This window comes from Capricornis sumatraensis, chromosome 4, assembly GCF_032405125.1.
Source record: "Capricornis sumatraensis isolate serow.1 chromosome 4, serow.2, whole genome shotgun sequence".
NCBI lineage: Eukaryota > Metazoa > Chordata > Mammalia > Artiodactyla > Bovidae > Capricornis > Capricornis sumatraensis.
In genome coordinates, this window is record NC_091072.1 from 73,118,736 (window position 1) to 73,143,271 (window position 24,536).

At 42.7% G+C, this 24,536-nt stretch overlaps 1 protein-coding gene across 1 annotated transcript in view; it reads right to left on the reverse strand.

The window, feature by feature from the left end:
* The window catches only part of SLC4A8 (solute carrier family 4 member 8), an 82,291-nt gene that overhangs the window by 49,981 nt on the left and 7,774 nt on the right, over positions 1-24,536 (reverse strand). Inside the window, exons 2-10 of the mRNA XM_068971422.1 lie at positions 22,588-22,667; positions 10,729-10,875; positions 9,759-9,894; positions 8,196-8,356; positions 5,500-5,688; positions 3,901-3,992; positions 2,768-2,925; positions 1,619-1,706; positions 553-699 (exon numbers count right to left, since the gene is read on the reverse strand). Of these exons, the coding sequence (XP_068827523.1) occupies positions 553-699; positions 1,619-1,706; positions 2,768-2,925; positions 3,901-3,992; positions 5,500-5,688; positions 8,196-8,356; positions 9,759-9,894; positions 10,729-10,846 (1,089 nt within the window). The 5' untranslated portion in view covers positions 10,847-10,875; positions 22,588-22,667. The remainder of the gene's footprint in view (positions 1-552; positions 700-1,618; positions 1,707-2,767; positions 2,926-3,900; positions 3,993-5,499; positions 5,689-8,195; positions 8,357-9,758; positions 9,895-10,728; positions 10,876-22,587; positions 22,668-24,536) is intronic.

Here is a 24,536-nt window from a genome sequence, read left to right on the forward strand (position 1 = left end):
AGAAACAGAAACGTGAAGGCTTTGGCATCAGATATGACCTAAGTTCAAGTTGCAAATCTGTCTATGTGTAATCATTACCTTAAAACCTTGAAGATACTATTTTTATTCCTCATTTGTTAAATAAAGAATAACAACACCTACTTGGCGATGTTGCTGAGAGATTTAATTAACATAAGTAAAGCACCTGGCCCAGGGACCAGTGTACAGTAGAAATTTTTTTCCATCTTTAACCTCTCAAGCACTCTCTATGCACCGAACTCTTTTCATTTAATGGCTTCATTCTTAATAGACTCCCAAGAAATGCCCCTTCCTCTCCTCTCTGCCATTTCACACCAATCCTCCAAAAGTTGGCTTAAAATTCATCCCAGGGTAATCCTGGCCAATCGATGTTACTGCATACTCATATTGTATTACTCTTCTGACATTCTAGGCACCCTGCAACAGAACCACATCTCGGTTTATTTAGCATACACCAACATGGTCTTTGCTGTGTCCATGGTGGGCTCTCAGTAAGTGACACTAGGCCACCACTGGCTCATGTGCATACATTACCTGGGAAGGGACATTTTTGGGTGGCTCAATTCGAATGGAGGGGTCCCACTCCCCTGGAGGAAGCACCGTCACCTGGTCTAGGAACTCATCAATCCCTGCCAGGAGGTCATCTCGCTCTTTTGCCTTATAAGCCACATCATGAAAAATCTAAGAGAAGAAAAAATCCTCAGGAAAGCTGAAAGTCACTTGACTTAAACAATAACCAATGGATATGGTAAAAGATGGATAAAACCTCTTGGTTTTTATCTTTGTCTAGGGGCTCTGAAATGTAGATAAGTTTAGCACTTAAAGAAGTACAGGGATAAAAGAGTTTTAAAAATGAATCTAAAGATGAGTCAAAAAAAAACTAAATATATGTCTATTAGTGTAGAAAGAGATAAGACATGACTCTAAAGTTTTGTAATTCTGTTATCTCCTCAAAGAATGGAACAAAAGCCAAGATGCGTAAGAAATTTTCCTGATCATGATGGGTAGAAAAACTGGATGGAATTACTAATAAAGGTCCTCCATGAAATATGCCTTCCAACCAAAGACGGCGGATAAAACACAGCCCCATCTCCCTTTGCCTCTTAGACATATGCCTTTTCAAGGCCCTACTTTGCAGCTTACCTGAGCAGCACAGTCCTCACCAGGGATGCAGCAGGGGCAGCCGAAATGGCTAGTAACCCTAGTACATTCACATGACAATGCCCAAGAGCATCCCCCTGACAACTGGTCTCATTTACGTGAAATGGGAGTGAGGTTTCTTTATGTAAATATCTTGGATACACTTCATTAACTATCTTCCCTAGATAGTTAAGTCAGCCTTAATATCTTTCCTACTTGGTATCCTACTTGGCAATAGTTTTCCCAGAAAAAGATTTCTCTGCATCCTTGATTATTCCAAAAAGGAGAGATGACAGAGGAAGAAAAATCCAAGAGGACTTGGTCCTCAAAAACATGACCTGCATTGCTTCCCAGCAATAATTGTTTTACCCCCAACAACTAGCACAATGCCTGGCACAGAGTAAACACTCAATAAATATTCATGAGAGGAACACATGAAAAGTAGAAGTGGTGTGCATACCTCATCTGTCATGATGGTGGCCATGGATCTGCCAATCTCATGATACTGCTGAGCTTTCCCTACTGGACCCAGCAAGATAAACAAGAACCTGGCAACACACAGAAAGGATGAAATTATGTGAGCAAAAGGAAATTATACAAGGAAATACAAGGAAATTTCTTCTCTAAACAACATAACATTTCTCTTTTCTATCAAACAGAATTTATCATAGTAACTTCAAAAAAAGGAAGCGAACTAATGTTGGAGCAATCTGAGTAGCCTTGACCTAATAGCTCTACTGTAGTCATTAGAAGCTATCTGTACGACTCCATTCAATAATGTGGTTATAATTCTCAGGGTTTCCATAGACACAATTCCTTGCTCTAGAAAGGATGTTTTTTCAAAACATGGCATTGTAGTGCAAATTCAAGAGTACCTGAATCTCATTCACTGCTCTAATAAGAAAATGATGGGGAGAGGAGAAGGAGAAGGCAGTTGAAATGATCAAGCCCTGCAGAGGAGTCTAAATTGTGTCCCGGACATCTGAATATTCCATAATTAATGGGACTCTGAATCACCTGAATCACCACCTTCACAATGCATGAATAGGCTTTGGAACAAATATGGACATATTTGCACACCATACAAGTCCTGCCAGAACTATGGAAAGAGATATCAATACCTTTACTTAGAGATGTCTCCTTGGGATAAAGCTCTGCAGAACGGGGAGATCAAGACAGTCTCCCTATCCCAAGTAAGTGGTCCTTGCTATGTCTTCGGAATGCTCTTTGAGTCTCAATTTCCCACGTCATAGAAACTGCACAGTCACAGCCTTTAAAGTCTTACAATTCTTCTGCACAGAGGTTAATCAAATATACCCCAGTTTTCTGAGATCATTGCTGAATTTTAAACAGCAATCCCCAAATTAATTAATCCTACATTTTGGCATTAGCTGGTTTCTTCCACTGCTGCTGCTGCTGCTAAATCGCTTCAGTCATGTCCAACTCTGTGCGACCGACCCCATAGATGGCAGCCCACCAGGCTTCCCCGTCCATGGGACTCTCCAGGCAAGAACGCTGGAGTGGGGTGCCATTGCCGTCTCCGGGTTTCTTCCACTAGAGCTCATATAAACCTGTGCATTAGACTGTGCTTTGTGGTCCTCATCTTTACCTTGTTGGGATGGGCACTTCTGTCAGGCCTGAGAGAAGGACAGCCGGAGATAGCCTCACAAAGGCGACAATGGGGCGGTCCAGAGAGTCCACCTCTCCAACCAGGACATTCGAGGCCTCCGCCCCAGTGGGAATTTTCTTCATAAAATGAAGGTCCACCTGAAAATTTAAAAGCACCCCGACAGTGTGGGAGCCATCACCTCACACGTCCATCACCCTCCTCACAACTTACATTCATGCATCATTTTATGATTTAACATATTTTTCTCACACTACTTCACTTAATCCTTATAATAACTCTCTATGGTGGATAAGATTGGCCAATCAGACTCATTCTTTATTTAAAAAAATGAAGCCACCAAGACCCAGAGAGATGAAGTTGACTTGCCCATGACAACAGAGCTTCTAAAAGAGAGAATTTAAATCTAGGGTTCTTATTTGAATTCCATTACACCATGCACCCTCAAAGTAAATGTTTTTGAAACTCCAGGTCAAATAGTTTCCATTTTTAAATACCTGAATGCTTTGCCTGAGGTTTCGGAGGGCCTCATGAGCTGAGAAGTGACATAATACTATCTGCGTTTTGGAAAGACAGTGTCAGGGAAAGACCAGAGCAAGAAAAGGCTGGCAGCTGGGAGATCAAGGATTGAGCCAAGAGATTCAGGGGGACCCGGATACTGTGGGAGAGGCCTCAGACACCGAAGTCACAGTCACCAAGAAGAGTTTAACCACAAAGTAGTTGTGAGATAGTAGCAAAAATATTGTTTTCACAAAACCCTTGGAGGTAAATAAACAAGAATAATTGAAAAATAAAACCTTGGAGGTAAGAAGGTGCTCCTAGAGAGCAGGTATCAGAAAATAATTCTGAAACAGCAGGAGGTGTGCATCAGGGTGGTTTATCAGTGGCTAGTGGGTTTCAGCAGGTCGAATCTGGGGGAAAAACTGAGTCAGCCCTCTCTGGGACAGAGAAGGAGGAAGACATGAGCAGATGGGCCTCCTTTTCTGCAGAAGGGGCTCTGGTCCTGGAGAAAGGATACTGAAATGCCAAAGCTTACCCAGCTTCCAGCAACAGGACTCTGGGCTCCACAAGAGATATGCTTAGGCCTGTGAGCCAACTTCCACATCTCTGCTCACCTTGCTTAAATCCACTGGACTGTGTTCACAATTCACTCCATTCTTTACTTCAAGACTTGTGGTTGGAATGGACTGAGGAGACACAGTTTGACCTATTTGGAGAAAATCAAACAGAATTCTCTTGAGTCTTGCCCTTTCCCTCTTTGACGCACCTCATCCATTGTCAGCTGGTCATGGCTCTCAGCTGCAAAGCCCACAGAGAGAAGAGGTTCAGGTGACTAGGAAGTGAGGACCCACACATACCTGTCTCCTTACCTACCAGCTAGCAGTAAAGGGGGCACAGAGATCTTACTATCCCTGAGCCCTCTTCCTGCACCATTTGTGATGTTTTTTTCTTGCTTTATTAAAGGCGGTAATCCTCAACCAGGAGTGCACACCATAAATTCCTATGGAGAACTTTTCAAATACATGGGTCCCCAGGCATATCTCCTATACATTGTGTTTTGGTAAATGTGGGGACAAGGAGACCCCCAGCCTGGCCACAGAAACAGAAAGCATTCAGCAGCTGAAATTCATCAGATGTTTACAACCCACCACACACCTGGCTCAGGGCTTTACGCAGATTAACTTATTGAAGCCTCACAACAGACTGATGGAGTAGATCTTATCATTATCGTTACTCTACAAAGTGTGCTTAAAGAGATTTGGGAGGTTGTCCAAGATCTTTGCAAGAGGTGAAGCCAGAATCTCAAGCCTGGAAATCTGACTCAAGAGTCTACACTACTGAATTTTGCCTCCCTAATCTAAGACATTTGTTTACTTCTAAAAAGCTCCAGTTGACCTTCGCTGGAGCCAAATTATCCCCAGTGTGGATATGTCCCTGTCTCACTGATCCTGCTGACTCCACCAGCTATCTTGCTGTATCTCACTGTGTACACTCTTCATTGAGCCCAGGGTAGGCAAGGTGCGAGCAGGGAAACTGGAAGAAAACTCACGGAGTCATAGGAACTGCAAACACATTTCTTCTCTCCTGAATGGCACAGCAGCCATAGCAATGGACATGCTATATTCTCTCCTCTCATGGTTGACCCAGCAGACACAGCCTGAACGCAGCCTCACCACCATAATGCAGCCATAACGTAGCCCCCCAGCAGCACAGCCAACTCTCCCTCTCTCTGGCATGCCAAGTGAAGCTTATATATGGTTACAGAACAAAAGTAGGCTGCAGGCAAGCAGGTATCTCGGAACGTGCATCTGCAGTGCTATAAGTGATCTCAGCTGATATAGAATCATTATTATAAAACATGGGGCGAGAATGAGAGGGCATGGGGTGGGAGAGCCTGACCAGGCCATCTTGGCTAATTTGATCTTTTCCTACACTCCCCAAGTCGCATCAGTTCTGAGGCCATTCTGGGGCACAAACCTTTCCCCTGAGGTCCACTGAAATGTATCTGTGCCATACATCCTTAGTGCCACAAGAGATGATGGTCGCCAGTCCCAGCCACCCATCTTGCCGACCCTCAAAAAGGACTGTGTCAAAGTGAGCATGAAAGCATATTAGAGAAATGCTGTTCCTACCCTCTAGTAACTCAGCATCTCCAACTAGTGCCTAAATGTCTTATTAATCTAAAAAAAAGCAGTTACTCCTAATAATCTTACCATGTTTATCCATTGAATGTGGGTCAGACTGCTTCTTGCCAACCTCAGCAAAGGAGCGAACAATGGGGATGAGGTTGTTTCTCTTCTTTTCATTCTGATGATGATGTTTTTTGAGAAGGGCTTCCCGGACTTTAACCCTCATGCTGTCATTCAGGTCACTGAACAGCTCCTGCTGGTCCAGGATCAGGTCTGGAAGGCAGGTGCTAACATGAACACTCAAACTGATGGTCAATGATTCCAAAGAAGGCAAGGTCAGGTGAGGTAAGGGACACAGAGTAGGGGGAAGCAGTTCTACCAGGATCACTGAGGTTACAGTCTCTGTATCAGTGCCTGAAAGAGCTAACTGCTGATAGCAGCTGTGACACATTACACATTATTCATGTAACAAATCATTACTTTTATAAATGGAAACTATTGAGCACTTAACATGTGCCAGGAACTACATTCTGAACTTATTACATAATGATCTAATCTGATCCTTATAAAACCTCTGAAAAGTAGGTGGTATTATAACAATTTTTACAGATCAGGAAACTGAGGCCCCCAAATTACAAAATCCCCATGATCTCACATCTGGTGAGTTGCAGAGATGGGATTCAAATCCCAGACTGTCTGACTCAAATGTCCACATGATTGCCATTCTGTTCTATCATTTGCCAAAGTTCCCCTAGGTTCTCTTCCTCTGAGATTTTAACATTGCTGTGATTGTCAAGAGAAACTATAACTGTAGAAGGCCACATGACTGTTTGAAGGTAGAATCCATAAAAATAATTAATTTGTTTTTGATTAAGCCCTGCAGACAATTAATACCAAGCATCAATCTTGACCTGCCAAGTCCAGCAGAACTGAGGGGGAAAAAATCCCAACACCCGCTACTGCAAGGCAGCTGGCACAGAAGTTAACAGCATGTGTTCCGGAGCTAAACGTCCACACCTCTCCCACCCACTTCTACCACTTTGTTTGATAAACCTCTCTGTACCTCAGTTTCCTCATCTGTAACATGAAGCAAGTATGATCCTTAGAAGCCTGTTGTGAAAAATTAATAAGATATATAAAGTGCTGATTCACTACAAGTGAGACCATTTACCTACCCTTATCACTAACATGAATACCTCAGGTCCCTAATGTGAAGAACCATAGCCGTTTTACTTAAACCCTACATATCCAGCCCCCTGCCACCACCTCTCCCAAACTTCAACCTGTTCTCAACTCCAGCTCCATCCATGACTATCCAAGTGTTAGAAGCAATAAATAAAAGAAAATCTATTTCAAATACTCAAGCCAAAGATCCAAGCTTTTCTCTCTTTAACTTTTAGATTGATTGGTTCCGTGTCTCACAATATAAACATGCTTCAGGATACTTCATCTTGGGGAAGAAAAAACAGAAGAAGAACATCCCTCCCAGGTCTCCCTTTATCTGTTGCCTTCCCTTTCTCGCACATGTACTCGCCCTCTCTTTCCTCTCAAAAGAAACATTTCTCACCTGCTGCAATATGGCTGCCTCAATGAAACTGCTTTTGATAAAATCATCAACAACCTTCCAGCTGCTAAATCTGGTGGATGCTTCCAGTTCTTACTTCATCCACCTCTCTGCAGCATCTGACACTGATGAACTCAACTCCTCTCTTCTTTTGTTGTGGGTTGAATGGCGCCCCTTCTAAAGATGCTGTGTACTATATACTAACTCCCCAGAACCCATGAGTACGATCTCATTTGTAAAGGGAGTCTTCACAGATGTAACTAAGGAGCTAACACAAGATCCCATCAGTAAGACCTCTCCCCAGGTCCCCATGTGATCCCAGACAGGCAGAATTACTTGGATACTTGTAATGAAGAAAAGCTGGAAGAAACTTAAAAATCTGTCCAACCAAACAGAGCCAAGCCAAGGAAAAGCCTCATGTGCACCCAGGTGTTTCTCAAACTCCATTCCCCAAACACAATACCTTACACTTCCTGTACTAGGAAACTCCATCAGATATCTCCCCTTCACATCATGCTGAAGAAGTGGGGAGTCCTTTGGCTCAATTTCATACATGTTTTTCCTAGTTGCCATATTGAAAAAAATCTTTCTTTCACTCGAACCCACTTTTCTCTGCAGAGCTCCCAGTCATACTTATTACCAAACCAGAGCTTGGTTGTTGCACTTATTTTAATTGCCCTATGGTTATTTTCCTCACTGGGGCTTCCCTGATGATTCAGACGGTAAAGAATCTGCCTGCGAACCAGGAGACGTGGGTTCAGTCCCTGGGTTGGGAAGATCCCCTGGAGAAGGAAATGGGAGCCCACTCCAGTATTCTTGCCTGGAGAATTGCATGTACACAGGAGCCTGGCAGGCTGCAGTCCACGGGGTTGCAGAGTTGGACACGACTGAGAGAATAACACCCACACACATTTTCCCACTAGAAGGTGAGCTCCTTGAGGGCAGAAACTGTATTGTATCCTGTGCCTAGTACATAATCAAGCATAGATAGAAAATAATGTTTGCTAAACAAACAGGCAAATGGAAAACCACACTCCATGTCATTTGCATCCCAGAACAAGCCTGTGGAATAGGCAGGGAAGAAATCCATCCTAGAGCTGAAGGTGCTGAGGTCAGGAAGGTAAGTGACTTGCCCAAGAACAAACAGCCACTTTCTTCTTTCTTTCCTCCATACCACACCACAAACGATCCTCTGCTTTCTCTCCCCTAACGTTACCTGAGATTTCTTCTATGCTATTTGCACGCATATCCAGAAGGACCGTCCCATTAATAAGACAGCTTCTTAACTCAAAGAGGCTGTGCAGTGAAAGGGTTGCCACATAAGGCTTGCTCCATCGTTCTCCCCCATCCTCAACATCTTCTTCAAACTTCAGCCACCTGAAAGCATGACAAAGAGATGCCAAAAACAGAAAATAAAGAATTTTCAGGAGAGGGTTTTTAATGTAGATCACAAAGAAAGGTACCTGAATAATCACACTGAACCTTGTAATCTAATCTATATGTTCAGCATGCAATGGCAAGTGAAATAAGCAGGTTACAAACCACTACAAAATTGAGTATAGCTTGATTCCATTTTTATTAAAGGAAAATCTTAAAATACAACACACACATATATAAGACACCAAATGTTATATTCATTATCCCTGGGGTATTAATTTTTATTTTCTTTTTGCTTATCCTTATTTTCTCATTTTGTATAGTGAGCATGCATTACTTGTGCAACTAAAAAAACAGATCTAATCTATATCATTTGGATACACTGACAAATCACATTAATAAAATGATCATATTTTTCTTTGTTAAGAAGTCTGTGTGACCTTCAGAAGTTTGCAAAGACAGGATGTTAAGGCTAATTGCCTTCTTGCTTGGTATGAGGTTAACTGGTTTGTTTAATCCTCTCTACTCATTGAACACATCTATGGATACAGCAGGTATCCAGGAAGAGCTGTTTCAATGAGACCTTGAGCCATGCTTTGCTGGTTATCCACCTCATTTTCTTCCCTGAGGCTCAGGCATGCTGGCTTTGTATCACCCAGAAGGCTCACTTGTCAGTTACTAGAGGAATCCGAGACATGGGCTTGGTTCATCTGAGAGTTATTCTTGGGTTTGAGCCTTAGACAAGCGTACTCACTCTCTAATCAAGGGAAGCCTACCGTCAGGCTGGATATTATCCCAGAGGTCTCTACGAAGTTGGATTGTCCCATAGGATGTCTCAAAAATTAGGGAATCTCCAGTGAATTAAACCTCAAATGATTGGGATTTCCCTGATGGTCCAGAGGCTAAGACTTCATGCTCCTAATGAAGGTGACCTGGGTTTGATCCCTGTTTGGGGAACTAGTTCCTATGTGCTGCAACTAAAAGCTCCCATGGTGCAACTAAGACCTGGCAAAGTCAAATAAATTAAAGAATTTTTTTTAAAAAATGATGCTATGGGTCACCCATAGAAAAAGGCTATGTCTGCTGGGCTAGGTCTAGGCCAAGGTGGCCCCCTCAGGCATCTTCCAAGTCAGACACACAATATTAAGAGCCCAGGAACAAATGAGAGAGGATCCCCTGTTCCACGTTTCTGTCACCAATCCCCAGTTCAAGGTCAACTGGAACAGGTGTTAGTTACCCCCGACATGACAAAGAGGCCAACATCAAGACTTCCCATGCAAGAGCCTAGAACATCAGTGCCCATGTCAGTCATCACGTCTCCCGTGAAGAAATAAAAGGCAGGCAGACCTGTCACTCATGGAAAGGTACACATTTGCCTGCCCCAGCAAACTCAGGGCCTCACCTGGCTGTCTCCTTCCACTCAGCGTCTTCTCCCTCTTTCAGACAGATCTCATCCAGCTCCGTGAAGAGGTCATGAGGCACATGTTCTTCATCCTCCTCAGTGCCAAGAATGAACTGAACACGCTGAGATGGTGTGTCTGGAAAAGCAGCCACAGAGAAAGGTCTGCTCCCAACCTCCACTTGGGACAGAAATAGCATCCTGCCACACTCAGTGCACCTGGGGGGCTTCCAGCTTGTGAAACATATAAAGACAATCCTGAATTCAGATCAAAAAGATTTCTTTACTCCCAGAATTAAAAAAAACAAAACAAAACTGTTCTTTGGAGTTTCCCTGACAGCTAGTTGGTAAAGAATCCGCCTGCAATACAGGAGACCTTCGTTCAATTTCTGAGTTGAGAAGATCCACTGGAGAAGGGATAGGCTACCCACTCCAGTTTTCTCGGGCTTCCCTGGTGGCTTAGCTGGTAAAGAATCCGCCTGCAGTGCAGGAGACCTGGGTTCGATCTCCGGGTTGGGAAGATCCCCTGCAGAAGGGAAAGGCTACCCACTCCAGTATTCTGGCCTGGACAATTCCATGGACTGTATAGTCCATGGGGTTGCAAACAGTCGGACATGACTCAGCAACTTCCACTTTCATTCTTTGGAAGCAGTTTCATGAAAAGAAAAAAATTAAGTAAGACCACTTGAAGAAAACCCATAAGAAACTAGAAATCTGATTAATTTGATCAAAAGGAATAGCTAATTCTCCAGCAAATTATTTCACCTTCTGTGGTACTGATTTGGGGGGCCTGAACAGTGAAGTTTTCAGGTAGATACTTTTGATTCTCAGAGGCATTTCTTCTTCTTTGAAGCAAGCTGGAAAGCCTAGAGAATGAAAACTACTATCTGCTGGATGTCCACCCCACATGCCCTCAGTCTCAGGGGGACTCCCAGCTGTGGACGCCCACCCGCCTGCCCTCCTGAGGTGTTACCGTGGGCCAGGGCCTCTGCGCCTTCCTCCCCCTGGCTGGCTCCCTTGCCCCGCGTTCTTCTCCGGTGCTTCTGACCGTGCGTTCGGTGGTGCCGATGGCTCTGCCGGCCCAGTGGCATCCGGACCCCCACGTACAGGGTCCTATGGCCTGAAAAGAAGCAGAAGGTCTGAAGCGAGAACTCCTTTAAGAAAAGGAGGCTAGTGTATTTAAGAGGAAGAAGAAAAAGTCACAACTCTGTAATGACAAAACTTCAAAGACCTCCAGGACTGAATCTGTAGAGATGGGCAAGTTGAAGATCTCCATCCTGTTTGTGGCTGCAAACTTCACAGCAGGGTTGTGAAGATCAAAGAAAATTACGCGCGTGAACATGATTTGCAAACTATAGGGGCAAAAACAAAAGCTAGTAGTTGCCACTACAAGACAATTTGAGCAATTGATAAAACATGATATGGTCACACCAGGACACCTACAGCAAGTCTTGGCACAGAGGCCATTTGGGAAAGTGGTTAAGTGCTCAAGTCAACCTGCCTGGGTCCAAAACTTGATTTCACCATTCACTTGCCATGTGACCCTGAACAAATTATCTAATCTCTCTGTGACTATCTTTCACAAGGAATATTGTAGCTTATTCTTTAAACTCAGAAAATTTTTGTGAACAGTAAATAAGATAATGTATGTAAAATGCTTAACACAATGCCTGGAATCAATTTTAGCAGCCAGTACATTCTAGGATCAGTTTCCATTTTATTTTTTCTGCACTGTAGAATACACCATCTAGAATAGCAGTGAGAGGCTAGTTACAAATTATAAGGGGTATAAGGCTGGGAGCATAAAGGAGAGATATTACATATTTTACAAGAATACAAGATAACAAGTGATCCCATAGCAGTCCTTTCCAGTTCCCCTTTTCTACTCTCTCATCCCATCCATAAACCTTATTTTGTTTTGTTCCTGACTTCCAGGCCTGTCTTACCTCCACCTGATTGCCCTGGCCTTCCTGCCCAGCCTGGGGCCCAGAATCAGCAACTCTAAGGATGCTACACACCTGACACACAGAGCTGTGACCTTGCCCCGTTTCTGCCCAGTTTCTGCTGCTTAACTCTTGATCTCAGGCTGCCTCTGCACATCTCCACCACAGGAGCTTTTGTCGCTGTCTTCACATCCACAAGCTTCCCCACACTTCCTCCCTCTGAGCAGGTGACCTCACTTCATGCGGTACTGAAAAGACAGGTTCTGTCCTGTGAACTCCCACCTTCTCAGCCTGGCTCACTTTCCTCCCCCAGGTCCCCCTCTTTACAAGCTAATGAGTATCACCTCCCATCCTGCTTGGTCTCACTCTATCAGTTATCCTCAGTGTCTCCTTTCCATCCACCCCTTCCCTGGGCTTCTCAAGTCTCTCTTACCTAATGAAGAAATGTTCCTGCCACCATATGATCCAACAATTCTACTCCTGGATGCTATGCTATGCTATGCTAAGTCACTTCAGTCGTGTCCGACTCTGTGCAACCCCATAGATGGCAGCCCACCAGGCTCCCCCGTCCCTGGGATTCTCCAGGAAAGAACACTGGAGTGGGTTGCCATTTCCTTCTCCAGTGCATGAAAGTGAAAAGTGAAAGTGAAGTCGCTCAGTCGTGTCCGACTCCTTGCAACCCCATGGACTGAAGCCTACCAGGCTCCTCCATCCATGAGATTTTCCAGGCAAGCGTACTGGAATGGGTATATATATTAAAAAAAAAAAAAACCCACAAAACATTCATTTGAAAAGAAACATGTGTCCTAACGTTCATAGCAGCATTATTTACAATTACCAAGGTATGGAAGCAACCTAAGTGTCCATCATATGATGAATGGATAAAGAAGACGTGGTGTATATACATACAGCGGAATACTACTCAGCCATAAAAGAGAATGGCATTTTGCCATCTGCAGCAACATGGATGAACTTGGAAAGCATTATGCAAAGTGAAATGAGTCAGACAGAGAAAGACAAATACTGCACAATACTTCTATGTGGAGTCTAAAAAATACAACAAACTAGTGAATAAAACAACAAAAGAAGCAGGCTCACAGATATAAAGAACAAACTAGTAGTTACCAGCGGGGGTGGCGGGAGGGAAGCAGTATAGGAGTAGGGGGAAAAGCGGTTATTATGGGATTATATGAAACCATGTGTGGGAAAGTTTTGAAAACTGTAAAGTATTATAGAATTTAAAGATTCTTTCATTCAATAAAAATAAAGTTTTAAAATAAAAATAAATTTAAAAAAGAGATGTTCCCAGTGAAGTGCTACTCTTCCAAGTTCCTCCATCAGGTCACGTTCAAGAACAGCTATTGCTCTAGCTCCCTTTCCTCACCATCTCCATAGCCTCTGCATGTGGCTGCTCGCCACTGATTGCCTTCATTAGGGACACTGAAGTCCACTAAACCACTAAGTCTATCATATTATGTCTCTCTCAATCCAATTCAAAAGACTTCCTAGAGAGCCCACCAGGCTGCAGCCATCATCTCAGTCCCTAAGGACTTCCTCCCCTTGGTGGTCTGGGCCCCCCAGCACCTGGGCCACTGCCTTCCCTGGCTCACTTGCACTCCTCTGGCTGCTTCTCCAACCCTTCCACAATCCATCAAAGGAAGGTTCTCCAGGTTTCTGCCCCTTTCTTCTCTCTTTTTAGTGATATTTACTTTCATGATTTCAAAGTTTCTGTCTACAAATGACCCCCAAATGTTTATCTCTGGAAAGTCAACATGTTCCAAAGCAAACTCACTGTCCTCAATCTCAAATCAGGCTCATACTCATGACTTATATTTTTCTGTCCATGGCATCACCATTCTCTCAACTTTCCAGGCTGGAAACCTCAGTGTTACCTTGTATTTCCACCTTGCCCCTCAGCGCTCCATCCCACAGATTATGGTCATCCACAGATTAGATCAAGTCTTTTCTCCTCCCATTTTGAGGACAGCAGGGGCCTCCTTCCTGTCTCCCCTACCAATTCAGTCCTACAAACAAGCCCTCCTGAAGCACTGCCCTGATCCTGGCTCACTCCTACAATCAGGACCCTTCATGCTCTAGCACGCAGGGGGCCCAGCCTCCTTTCTAGTCTTTTCTTTCTCTAGAACAAATTATACATTCAGTAGGGAAAGAAAGGGAAAGCTCTCTAAAAGAACCGAGTGATCAGCTCAAGAGAAATCAAAATGGAAATCCCACACATGCCCACACTGAATAAATGTTCTTGGGGAAAAAGTCTAGAGATGTATACCTTCTGCATCTACCCCAACAACAGAACAGCCTGGTTTTGACCCTGTCTCCTTCTCATGGCCTCAGCTGATGCTCCCACCCTCACCTCACACTGGTCTCCACCTAAACCAAACTGCTATTCCAAAAATGTGCCAATGCTTTCCAGACACTGACTTGGCTCACTCCTTCAAGACTCACTGCAAATTCACCTTCCTTCTTGGTATTTTTGCTGATCCCTTCGATCAGATGTGCTGCCTCCTTCCTGTAAATCCCCAAAGTCCTTGGCTAGCATCCCCTTATGCACTTATTTTGTGCACTGCATTAAAGTTAGGTATTTATCAGTTTTTCTCCCACTACTCATCTGCAAACTCCTCTAAGTCCCAGGGTAGGGCCTCCCTGGTGGCTCAGAGGTAAAAATTCTGCCTACCAATTCAGGGGACATGGCTTTAATCCCTGGGTCAGGAAGATCTCGCATGCCTCAGAGCAACTAGATCCATGTGCCTCAACTACTGAGCCCATGCTCAAGAGCCCAGGAACTGCAACTACTGAAGCCTGTGCCTATGCTCTGCAACAAGAGAAGCCACTGCAATGAGAAGCCTGCACACAGCTGCGAGAGAGTAGCCCCTAGTCGCCACTACCAGAGAAAAGCCCACACAGCACAGCCAAAAAGCAATCAACCAACCAATAAAAAAGTCCCACATTATGGGGGTCCCAGGCTTCCCCAGTGGTACTGTGGTAAAGAACATGCCTGCCAGTGCAAGAGACATAAGAGACATGGGTTCAGTCCCTGGGTCAGGAAGATCCCCGGAAGGAGGGCAGGGCAACCCACTCCAGTACTCTTGCCTGGAGAATCCCATGGACAGAGGAGCCTGGCAGGCTACAGTCCATAAGGCCACAAAGAGGTGGACACAACTGAGCAACTTAGCATGCAGAAAGAGCAGAGAGAGGGAGAAAGGACCGGAGAAAATATCTGAAGAGATAATAGCTGAAAACTTCCCTGAATGGGAAAGAAAAAGTCAACCAAGTCCAGGAAGTGCCGAGAAGAGTCCCTGAGACACATAGTAATAAAACTGACAAAAATTTAAAACAAAGATAAAATATTAAAAGCAACAAGGGAAAAATGACAAGTAACATACAAGGGAACTCTCATAAGGCTATCAGCTGATTTCTCAACAGAAACTCTACAAGCCAGAAGGGAATGGCACAATGTATTTAAAGTGATTAACAACCAAGAATACTCTATCCAGCAAGACTCTCATTCAGATTTGATGGAGAAATCAAGAGCTTTTCAGACAAGCAAAGTGAAGAGAATTCAGCACCACCAAACCAGCTTTACAACATACGCTAAAGGAACTTCTCTAGGCAAGAAACACAAGAGAAAGAAAAGACCTACAGAAAATAAACCCAAAACAATTAAGAAATTGGTAATAGGATCACACATTAATAATTACCTTAAATGTAAATGGATTAAATGCACCAACCAAAAGACATAAACTGGCTGGGTGGATGAAAACATGTCCATGCATGCACTTCCACTTACCACATCACACTGCTTAAGCCCTCAAATCGTATGCAATTATTTTATATTGTTAGGTTAATCATGTTCCCATTATGACTTACAATGATGAATATCTTTTATCTGACTATTTATTGTAAAAACTGATAAACATCTTTTACTATTATGTATTATGTAACTATTATTCACTTATACTGTTTTATCATGACTAGTCAACAGAAAATAATAGAATTCTATATCACTAATACTACCATTTAAAAGAAAAACCTGCAATCACTTTTTAAAATCCAGATGCATATCAGAATTCTCTTGGCATTTTTTGAAGAATACAAATACCCAGGTATTGCTTTTTTTCTCCAAAGCTCCAGATGCGTTTCTAATGAGCAGCCATGTTTAAAAACAACCGGACTCCAATGTTCATCGCAGCACTGTTTACAATAGCTAGGATATGGAAGCAATCTAGATGTCCATCGGCAGACGAACGGATAAGAAAGCTGTGGTACATATACACAATGGAATATTACTCAGCTATTAAAAAGAATGTACCTGAATCAGTTCTAATGAGGTGGATGAAACTGGAGCCTATTATACACACTGAAGTGAGCCAGAAAGAAAAATACCAATACAGTATACTAACACATATATATGGAATTTTCAAAGATGGTAATGATGACCCTATATGTGAGACAGCAAGAGACACAGATATGAAGAACAGACTTTTGGACTCTGGGAGAAGGCGAGGGTAGGATGATTTGAGAGAATAGTATTGAAACATGTACATTACCATATGTGAAAGAGATCACCAGTCCAAGTTCAATGCATGAAACAGGGCGCTCAAAGCCAGCGCACTGGGACCACCCTAAGGATGGGATGTGGAGGGAGGTGGAGGGGGGTTCAGGATGGGGGAAACATGTACACCCATGGCTGATTCATGTCCATGTATGGCAAAAACCACCACAATATTGTAAAGTAATTAGCCTCCAATTAAAATAAATTAATTAATTTTTAAAAAGAAGAAAAAACCACCACTGGATTATGATTATCTTTCATTTTTGTCTAGATTGTTTTACTTTTTCTATTTCATATTCATTCAGTGTCCCCACTTCATTTAGTTTGTTTTCCAATTTCTCCATCTCTTCTTTTTAATGTTCTCTCTCAAGCCTTTGTCAAATGTAATAGAAAATCTTTTGTACATATACATATATAGCATGTATAATATATATATATTTTAGAAAACTTGGGAATTTTTCCCTAGCTAAAAAATTTATAGGGACTTCCCTGGTGGATCAGTGGCTAAGACTGCACTCCCAATGCAGGGGGCCTGGGTTTGATCCCTGATCAGGGAACTAGATCCCATATGCTGCAGCTAAGACCCAGTGCAGCCAAATATATAAACATTAAAGAAAGAAAAAAAAATTTATGACATTTTGATTCCACTCGTTTGACTTAGTATGAATAGAATGCTAGATTTTTAACTTATATTCACTCAAAACTTTGATATAGTTCCAAGTATTTTGACATCTAGTATCACTGCTAAAAGTCTAGAAAATTTACTGTATTAGTGATCTTTTTAAAAAAATTTGAATGAAGCTTGAAACTGCTAATCCAATTCTGAGAATATAAAGAAATACTATGTTGTTAAAAAATAGGAAATTAACATGTGATACAGTATTATTAACTAAAGTATAGATTTTGTTCAAATTTCAAAAAAATTTATGCTAGTGTCCATTATTTGTTTTCATAACTTATTCAAGACGCCACATCATATTTGATTGTATTGAGCAGCTTCAGCAGCATGCAACAAATCCTGGTAAATTCTCTTTTCATTTTTATTCTATTACAAATATTTGCTATTTCCTTGTTATGGCTCCTTCGATACACTCATCATTTAAAAATAGACAAATAATTTCCAAATACATGGTATTTTAAGAGAATCTTTGACGTTAATTTCTCGTTTTGATATTAGCTTCCCTTTCAAATGCTTTCCTCTCTGCGATCACCCTCTATGTTTTCCAGTCTCCTAACTGCATTGAGCCTTTCAGTGACTAGCCAAAGATCTCTGTCTGGTAAAAGTCACGCTGCACTTGGAAACATGTGGGTTATTTTCCATTTTTTTTTCTGCTTTTCCAACATAAACATTTTATTGAAAAAAATACTAAGTAATTTACAAATTCCTCTGTTCCTCTCTGACATGAGAGGAATAGCACATCTCCACTTGCCAAGAATGGTGACACCAGCACAGCAACTGAAACCATCTGTAAACAAGGCTTGTGGTTGTTTTCCCTTCTCCAACTGACAGTAGAGAACTTGCCATAAGGGCACAGGTATTAATTAGTAAAAGCATACAAGCTGGAGAGTGAACAATGGCTCCTACTTATCCGTTTTCCTTGAGATACCATTGGCACGAGTTCCACTGACAAAAGTTCCCTGTGGCCTGACTTTGGCCAGGGCGCAGGAATCACCATTGGTTGGGGGCAGACACCTGCAGTGACCTGGTATCTCATGTTAAGACACTATTTCCAAATGTCTTTTGATATTCATCTCTAACATACTTCCACAGTGATAAGAGAACAGACTCCGTATTATTTCATTACCTTTATGCCATCAAACTGTTGCACTTGGTTTTATGTCCCTGGATATGTTCCAGTAGTCTCTCCTAGTTTATAGTCTATGGGAATTTGAATAGAATTTGTACCCTACTGTTGTGTGGAAATTGTATAAATCTTAATTACGTTGGATTGGTTCACAGTGCTTTTCAGGTCTACTCTCTCCTTCTGCTTCTCTGTATCTTGATTCTATTAACTTTTGAGAGTTTGATATTGAAACTCCAACTAAAAATCTTAATTTATCTACTAAAAAAATAATTATAATATATAGTGGAACTATAGGTAAACTTGTTCTATATTTTCTAAGTCTACTATAAATGTTATCATATTTTCATAATTTAAAAAATTTTAAAAAGAAGCAAAAAAAAAAAGTCCCAGATCAGACCTTCTTCCTTTCAGAATTCCTTATATAACAAAACACAGTATCTGAAAAGGGCCACAAAAGGAACATGCAACCAAAGTGAATGTGCTTAGAGTGGATGAAATACCCACCAGGGCATGAGATGATTGAGAAGGTCCTAATCAACCTAGGGATGGAAAGCTCAATCCAGGAAGAGTTCCTATATAAGGGGCTTTTGCAAAGAGTTACTAAGGAAGACTTTTCCTTCTCTAAGAAGTATTTTTGATCCAATGAGTTCCCATAAATATTAGCCAACCACAGCACGTGCTTTTGAAAACACCAGAGAGACAGGCAAAAAAGAAAACAAAACCCAGCAGAGGTCAGAGCTAAGAACAACCAAATGGCTACCAGAAAACCAGACATCAGTTTCTAGGCTGGAGACTCAGAAACAGGGACTCACATATTGAGTGAAATCAGAAAAGATGACAAACAAATGGACACTGGGAAACGAATGCAGCACCAACAAAATCCAGTCCGTCTAATGGGATTCAGCAGCCCAGGGACTTTACTAAACCTAAACTAATCCTGTAGTCACTTCACTGGCCTCTCAACTGCTCCCCTACCCACACAGTCTTCATCCCCCTCATCTACGCACTTACTCACCCAAATTCTGCCTTTTTCCCAGTCTTTCTTCCAGTTATTGTCAAACCTACTCTCTAGGGACTGTGTGCGAATACAAGTATTCATTTAATAAAACTTACTAGGAGATGTAATTGTAGAGTTTACTTTTTAAATAAGTATGTACACACAGAGAGCATTAGTGATCTGGAACTGAATCTTGCAGAGCATGATAGGAATCACAGAGCGAGCCTACCCTGCAGACGGAGTCTGGACTTTCGGAAGCTGAATGCATTCTGAGCACGCTAGAGCATGGAGCATGCACACAGAACACAGAACGCCTTAGCACACACTGATGGGTGCCCCATTTCCTGGGCTTCAGGTTGAGTCAAAGTCAATTATGGCAGGGAAAGTATAACATGTGGAGCATTTGCAAGCCGCCCCTTTCCCCTCCCCTCAACTTATAACTAAGGCCAAATGGCTCTTACCTCTTTTGAAAACTTATTAGAAGGTACCAAACTCACTCTAGAATTCATTAGTCTAGTAGCTAATCAGGAATAATGATCTGCCAGAAAAGATGGAAAAAGCCATTCCTCTAAATAAAGCCACTGCCCTGTGTTCCTCTGGGACTGGGAGAGTCCCCTGAAGAAATCATGCACTATTGCTCTTTTTGAGTTTCTCTTTGGAAATTTGTCCTAATGTTTGCTTTTGACTCATATATATATATATATATATATATATACATACATACATACATATATGTGTATAAAGCAAAGGCTTCCCAGGTGGCACAGTGGTAAAAAAAAAAAAAAAAAAATCTGCCTGCCAATGCAGGAGACACAAGAGACATGAGTTCTATCCCTGGGTCAGGAAGATCCCCTGGAGGAAGAAATGGCAACCCACTCCAGTATTCTTTTCAGCAATAGTCCATGGACAGAGGAGTCTGGGGGGCTACAGTCCCTAGGGTTGTGAAGAGCTGGACACAACTGAGCACACACACAATGTAATGGTTTAGTGCATCTGCTCCTGCTGATGGATTAATTTATGCAAAAAAAAGAAAACAACCCTCACATTTACAAAAGTCTCTAACAATGTCCAGAGATTACATCTCAGAAGTAGTTCTGAACATGGTTTATGTCAGGTGGTGTCAAGCGGGTAGAACAAAGGGGAAGGAAGACCCAGAGATTTATCTGCAGCCACAGAACCTTGCAGCATGGCACACGTGAGAACGAGAATACTATTAGAACAGTCTATTTGTCTTCCATCAGAGTGGAACTGATTTCACTCCATGTCTTCTAGAGACAGCACCTGCCTGAGCACAGCCTCGCTGAGCTGGGATGCCCTGGGAGCCCACAGCATGGGCAGTCCTACAAGCACATCACAACGTCCTCTTCTCCTCTCCAGAGCTACTCAAGAACCGTATCAGGCCTGAGGAGTGGGCACTACTTGTCCTCCATTTGGCTGTGGTGCTTTTTTCTTAAGTGCCAACATAAATAAGATTCTAGTTTTCAAAACGGGCTGTGTGTAAACGACTGTTTCCTTGTACACTACCCCCAGCAATGCCATCGTCACACATGGCCTTCTTTCACAGGAAAATGTGGAGACCGCGCAAGGAATTAGACGATGTCATCTTGAGAAGATGCTCCTACTGCCAGCTACTCAGCTGATCTCTGATGGAACTCAGTCCTTGGGACCCAAGAGAGTTGGTCCAAGCTAATTATTCTACTCCCAAGTAGAGAAGAGTGCTCATAAATGGTTAACTTCTGACTGAGGGCAAAGGTCTAGTGGGCTCAGACAACTAAACTAAAAGTTACAGTACTCCCAACTAGAGTGAGAGGATAGAGAGGTAACAGGATTAACAAGAAGGAAGAAGGGGTGGGGCAATGCATAAAAATGTTCACATGATGGAGCAAGATTTTGAGGTCGGGTGGTTAACTCTGGGTAGGCCCTCCTCTGCAGGTAGTATGATACAATAGAGAGAGCAGAATTCCATCCCAGTCTTAACTGCTTAGACCCTGAGAAGTTTCCCCACCATGTAAAATAGGGATGATACCTACCTGCCTTGATTGCTGTGAAGATTAAAAAGACAAAGAAGTGCCTAATCAAATGCTTATCACACAAGGGGTATTCAACAAATGTTCACCTCCCACCTCCACACCCTTCTTTCTTGCTCTTTCTTCCAACTGCTGAAAGCCACACTGGCTCCTCTTCCATCTGGTCAAAATAACTTGGGAAGCTTGATCTTGATACATCCAAACACCACTGACCTCCACTGAGCCACCCACATAAATTCTCATGGTAACAGACCCAGAGGCTGAGTCAGCCTCTACAGCTTTGACTCTCCCAACCAAAGGACAAGTTTTCTCTGGGGATTGTACAACTTTGATGAAAAAAAAAAAAAAACAGCACGGGAACAAGCAGTACAGAGAGAACATTTCACATGCTGTCTCAGTCATTAGAAAGTTGCTGTATCATAGCCTTCAACGTTGCAGGAGATGCTATAGAGATTTCACAAAGGCTTTTGAGCCAAATGTGGGTTCGTGTTAAAGTTATCGTGGACACAAGCCTTTCTTTTATAAAACTGAGTGCGAAGAGTTGACTCATTGGAAAAGACTCTGATGCAGGGAGGGATTGGGGGCAGGAGGAAAAGGGGATGACAGACGATGAGATGGCTGGATGGCATCACTGACTCGATGGACATGAATCTGAGTGAACTCCGGGAGTTGGTGAAGGACAGGGAGGACTGGCATGCCTTGACTCATGGGGTCGCAAACAGTTGGACACAACTGAGCAACTGAACTGAACTGAGAATCACCAGCATTATCAGGACACTAGGCTCTGTGGGAAAAAGGAAAGCAGAAGGATAGCACATGATGGTCATGTGGGGAGTTGGGGGAGGGGAGGGGAGAAGAGCCTTGACAGAGAGACAGATGGACAGAGCAGGTCAATTAAAATGCCTCTTCCTTCCCTTCCACTTCGGTGGATTTTTATACAGCTCTGTGCTGTGGGCCCTCAGCAAATATGCCACAGGTGTGTGTGTGTTTTCCCTTTTCTTGTTTAGATGAAAACACCAGATAGAAATGGGTATTAAGGGGGAAAGCAAACACTGCAAATGGGATAAAAATAAAGTTTTATGTTTAAGTTTTTAAAACTATTTGTATTTTATTTTTTTTGTATAGATTTGTGTTTGTATCTGTAATTTTTGCTTAATGATTCTAAGCAATCATCAAGAATCGATAAGCTGATCTGAGTGCTTCGCATTCTCAAGGAATAGGTCATTTATTAATACTTACATTGGACTTTACTCAAAGCACTGTCTCACTAGCTGTCTACTAGATTCTAACAGTAAGACAGGTAGTATTATGTCTACTTTTGTTTAAGAGATGAGGAAATTGAGGCTAAGGGAAATTAAGAGATTTTCCCCCAAGGTCTCACAGCTGGTGAGCCAGACCTGGACTCCAGCCCAGGTCTCCCGAGAGCAAAGCTGCTCCTCGGCACAGGCTGCCTCTCACTGATTTCCCTCGGCACACGTAACAGCAGGGCTTACCTTCCAACTCCTCCTTCTCATAGTGGATGTTGAGAATTGTGCTGGTCCCACCCTGATCCACCACAGCTTCTTCATCTGGTCTCTGTTGAAACATAAATTAGTAGCCACAGTAACACTCATACATTCATTCAAACTTTCATTCAAGTACTGTGTGTTTGCCTCACCCTTTATGCAACATGGAAGGGGAAAACCCAATGGTTTACAGATATTTTCCATTTGAACCTCACAATAACTCTGAGATGCAAACATGGCAGCCATTCTTTCTCATTTCGTAAATAAACAGCCTGAGTCTCAGAAAACTTTAAGCAATTATTGCCCAAGGTCAGAAACATGGTAAAAGGCAGAAGTAGAATTGAGCCGAGGTCTTGTAACTATGGATCCCATGTCTTTCCCACCTCCATACTCTACCCATAAGTCTGGACAACGTATTGGAATTTTGAAAGTGGTGTCAACCACATTGCCTCATTTGGTGTAAGCTGGTCTCTTTGAGGGGATTCCCTGGTGGTCCACTGGTTAGGACTCTGTACTCTCACTGCCAAGGACTCAGGTTCAATCTCTGGATGGGGAACTAATATCCCACAAGCTGCATGGCATGGCCAAAAAGAAAGTGTTGGTCTCCTTGACCTCTCTGCAGCATGAAGCCTATTTACCACTCTGTCCTTGAAATACTCCATCCTGCTCCTCTGCCCCATCCTAAGGTTCATCTCCTTCCTCCAACCATAATTCCCGAGGATGAGCACTCTACCTTTTGTTTCCCATGCTTGAGTCTTGCAATTTCAACAGTGTACTGAAGCTATGAGGCTCAGTATTTGACAAGCCACTGGGATGCCATGCCTCAAGATCCACGTGTCCAAAACCCAATGAATCTTCCTTCCAGACTGATATCCTGTGCTCATTTACTTACTCCTACCCATGGCTCCATGGCTCCATGATTTCTTAGCCCATGTTTGAAATTTCAAACTTATTCATCCATTCCATGTGTTGAGTGCCCGTCGTATACCTTCCAGGAAGCAGCTCCCTTTTCTTGTCAAGTACTCCTTTGCGGTTCTCTCAGGTTCCCTCTCCACTCTCAGCCTCTCTGTCGCCCACCCTCCTGCCCTTTCAGTCAGAGTGGACATTGTTTTCAGTTCTGGAATCACACTCATATTCTTCCCTCAGCCCAGAACTATCGCCCTCTCCCTGCTGTGCCCGCCTCCAGCACCAGCAGCTAACACTTATTCATCATCCCAATCTCAGCCTGAAAGTGCTTCCTTAGAAGCCTCTCCTGACTACCCTCCATTTATATGCCCCCAAAGTACACTGTATTTCTCCTTAGAAATGAAATCTCTCTGCTCCTTAGGGAGGGACCATATCTGTCTTCCTCATCATGGTTTCCCCAACACTTGATGGATTTTTTGCATAGGAGGTGCTCAGTAAATTTTTCTTAAAAGAATAAATGTAATGGCATCTACATCTTATCAAGACCCTCACCAGATCCGGAATTATTTCAAAAAAGATCTTAGCTAATTTCCCTGCCAATCAATTTCTTCTACCAAACCTGCAACTCCAGCCAGGCTCTCTGACCCCATGGACAGCACACACATTCCCACCGTCACGCCTTTGCTCACACTGTCTGGTCATCTAACAGTCTCTTCCCCAACTCTCCAGCACACCAAATCCTCACCATCCTTCCATCCTGCTCAATGTTCCAGCTTTAGGTTCAATTTTACTATTTTATAGTTATCATCTATGTCCCCTATGTTTTAAAAAATAAAAAGAAAGGTGGAGAAAACTATTTAATTTGCTGACTTTTAGCTAAGAAAGGGTGTTGGAACAAAAATATCTGCTTATACTTAAAAACATATAAAGGAAGAACAAGCCATAAGGGATATTTTTAAGTAGTTACCTACAGAGGAGGGAGGCAATGGGGTAGATGATAAAGATAGAAAGACTAAACTTCTTCGAAGATG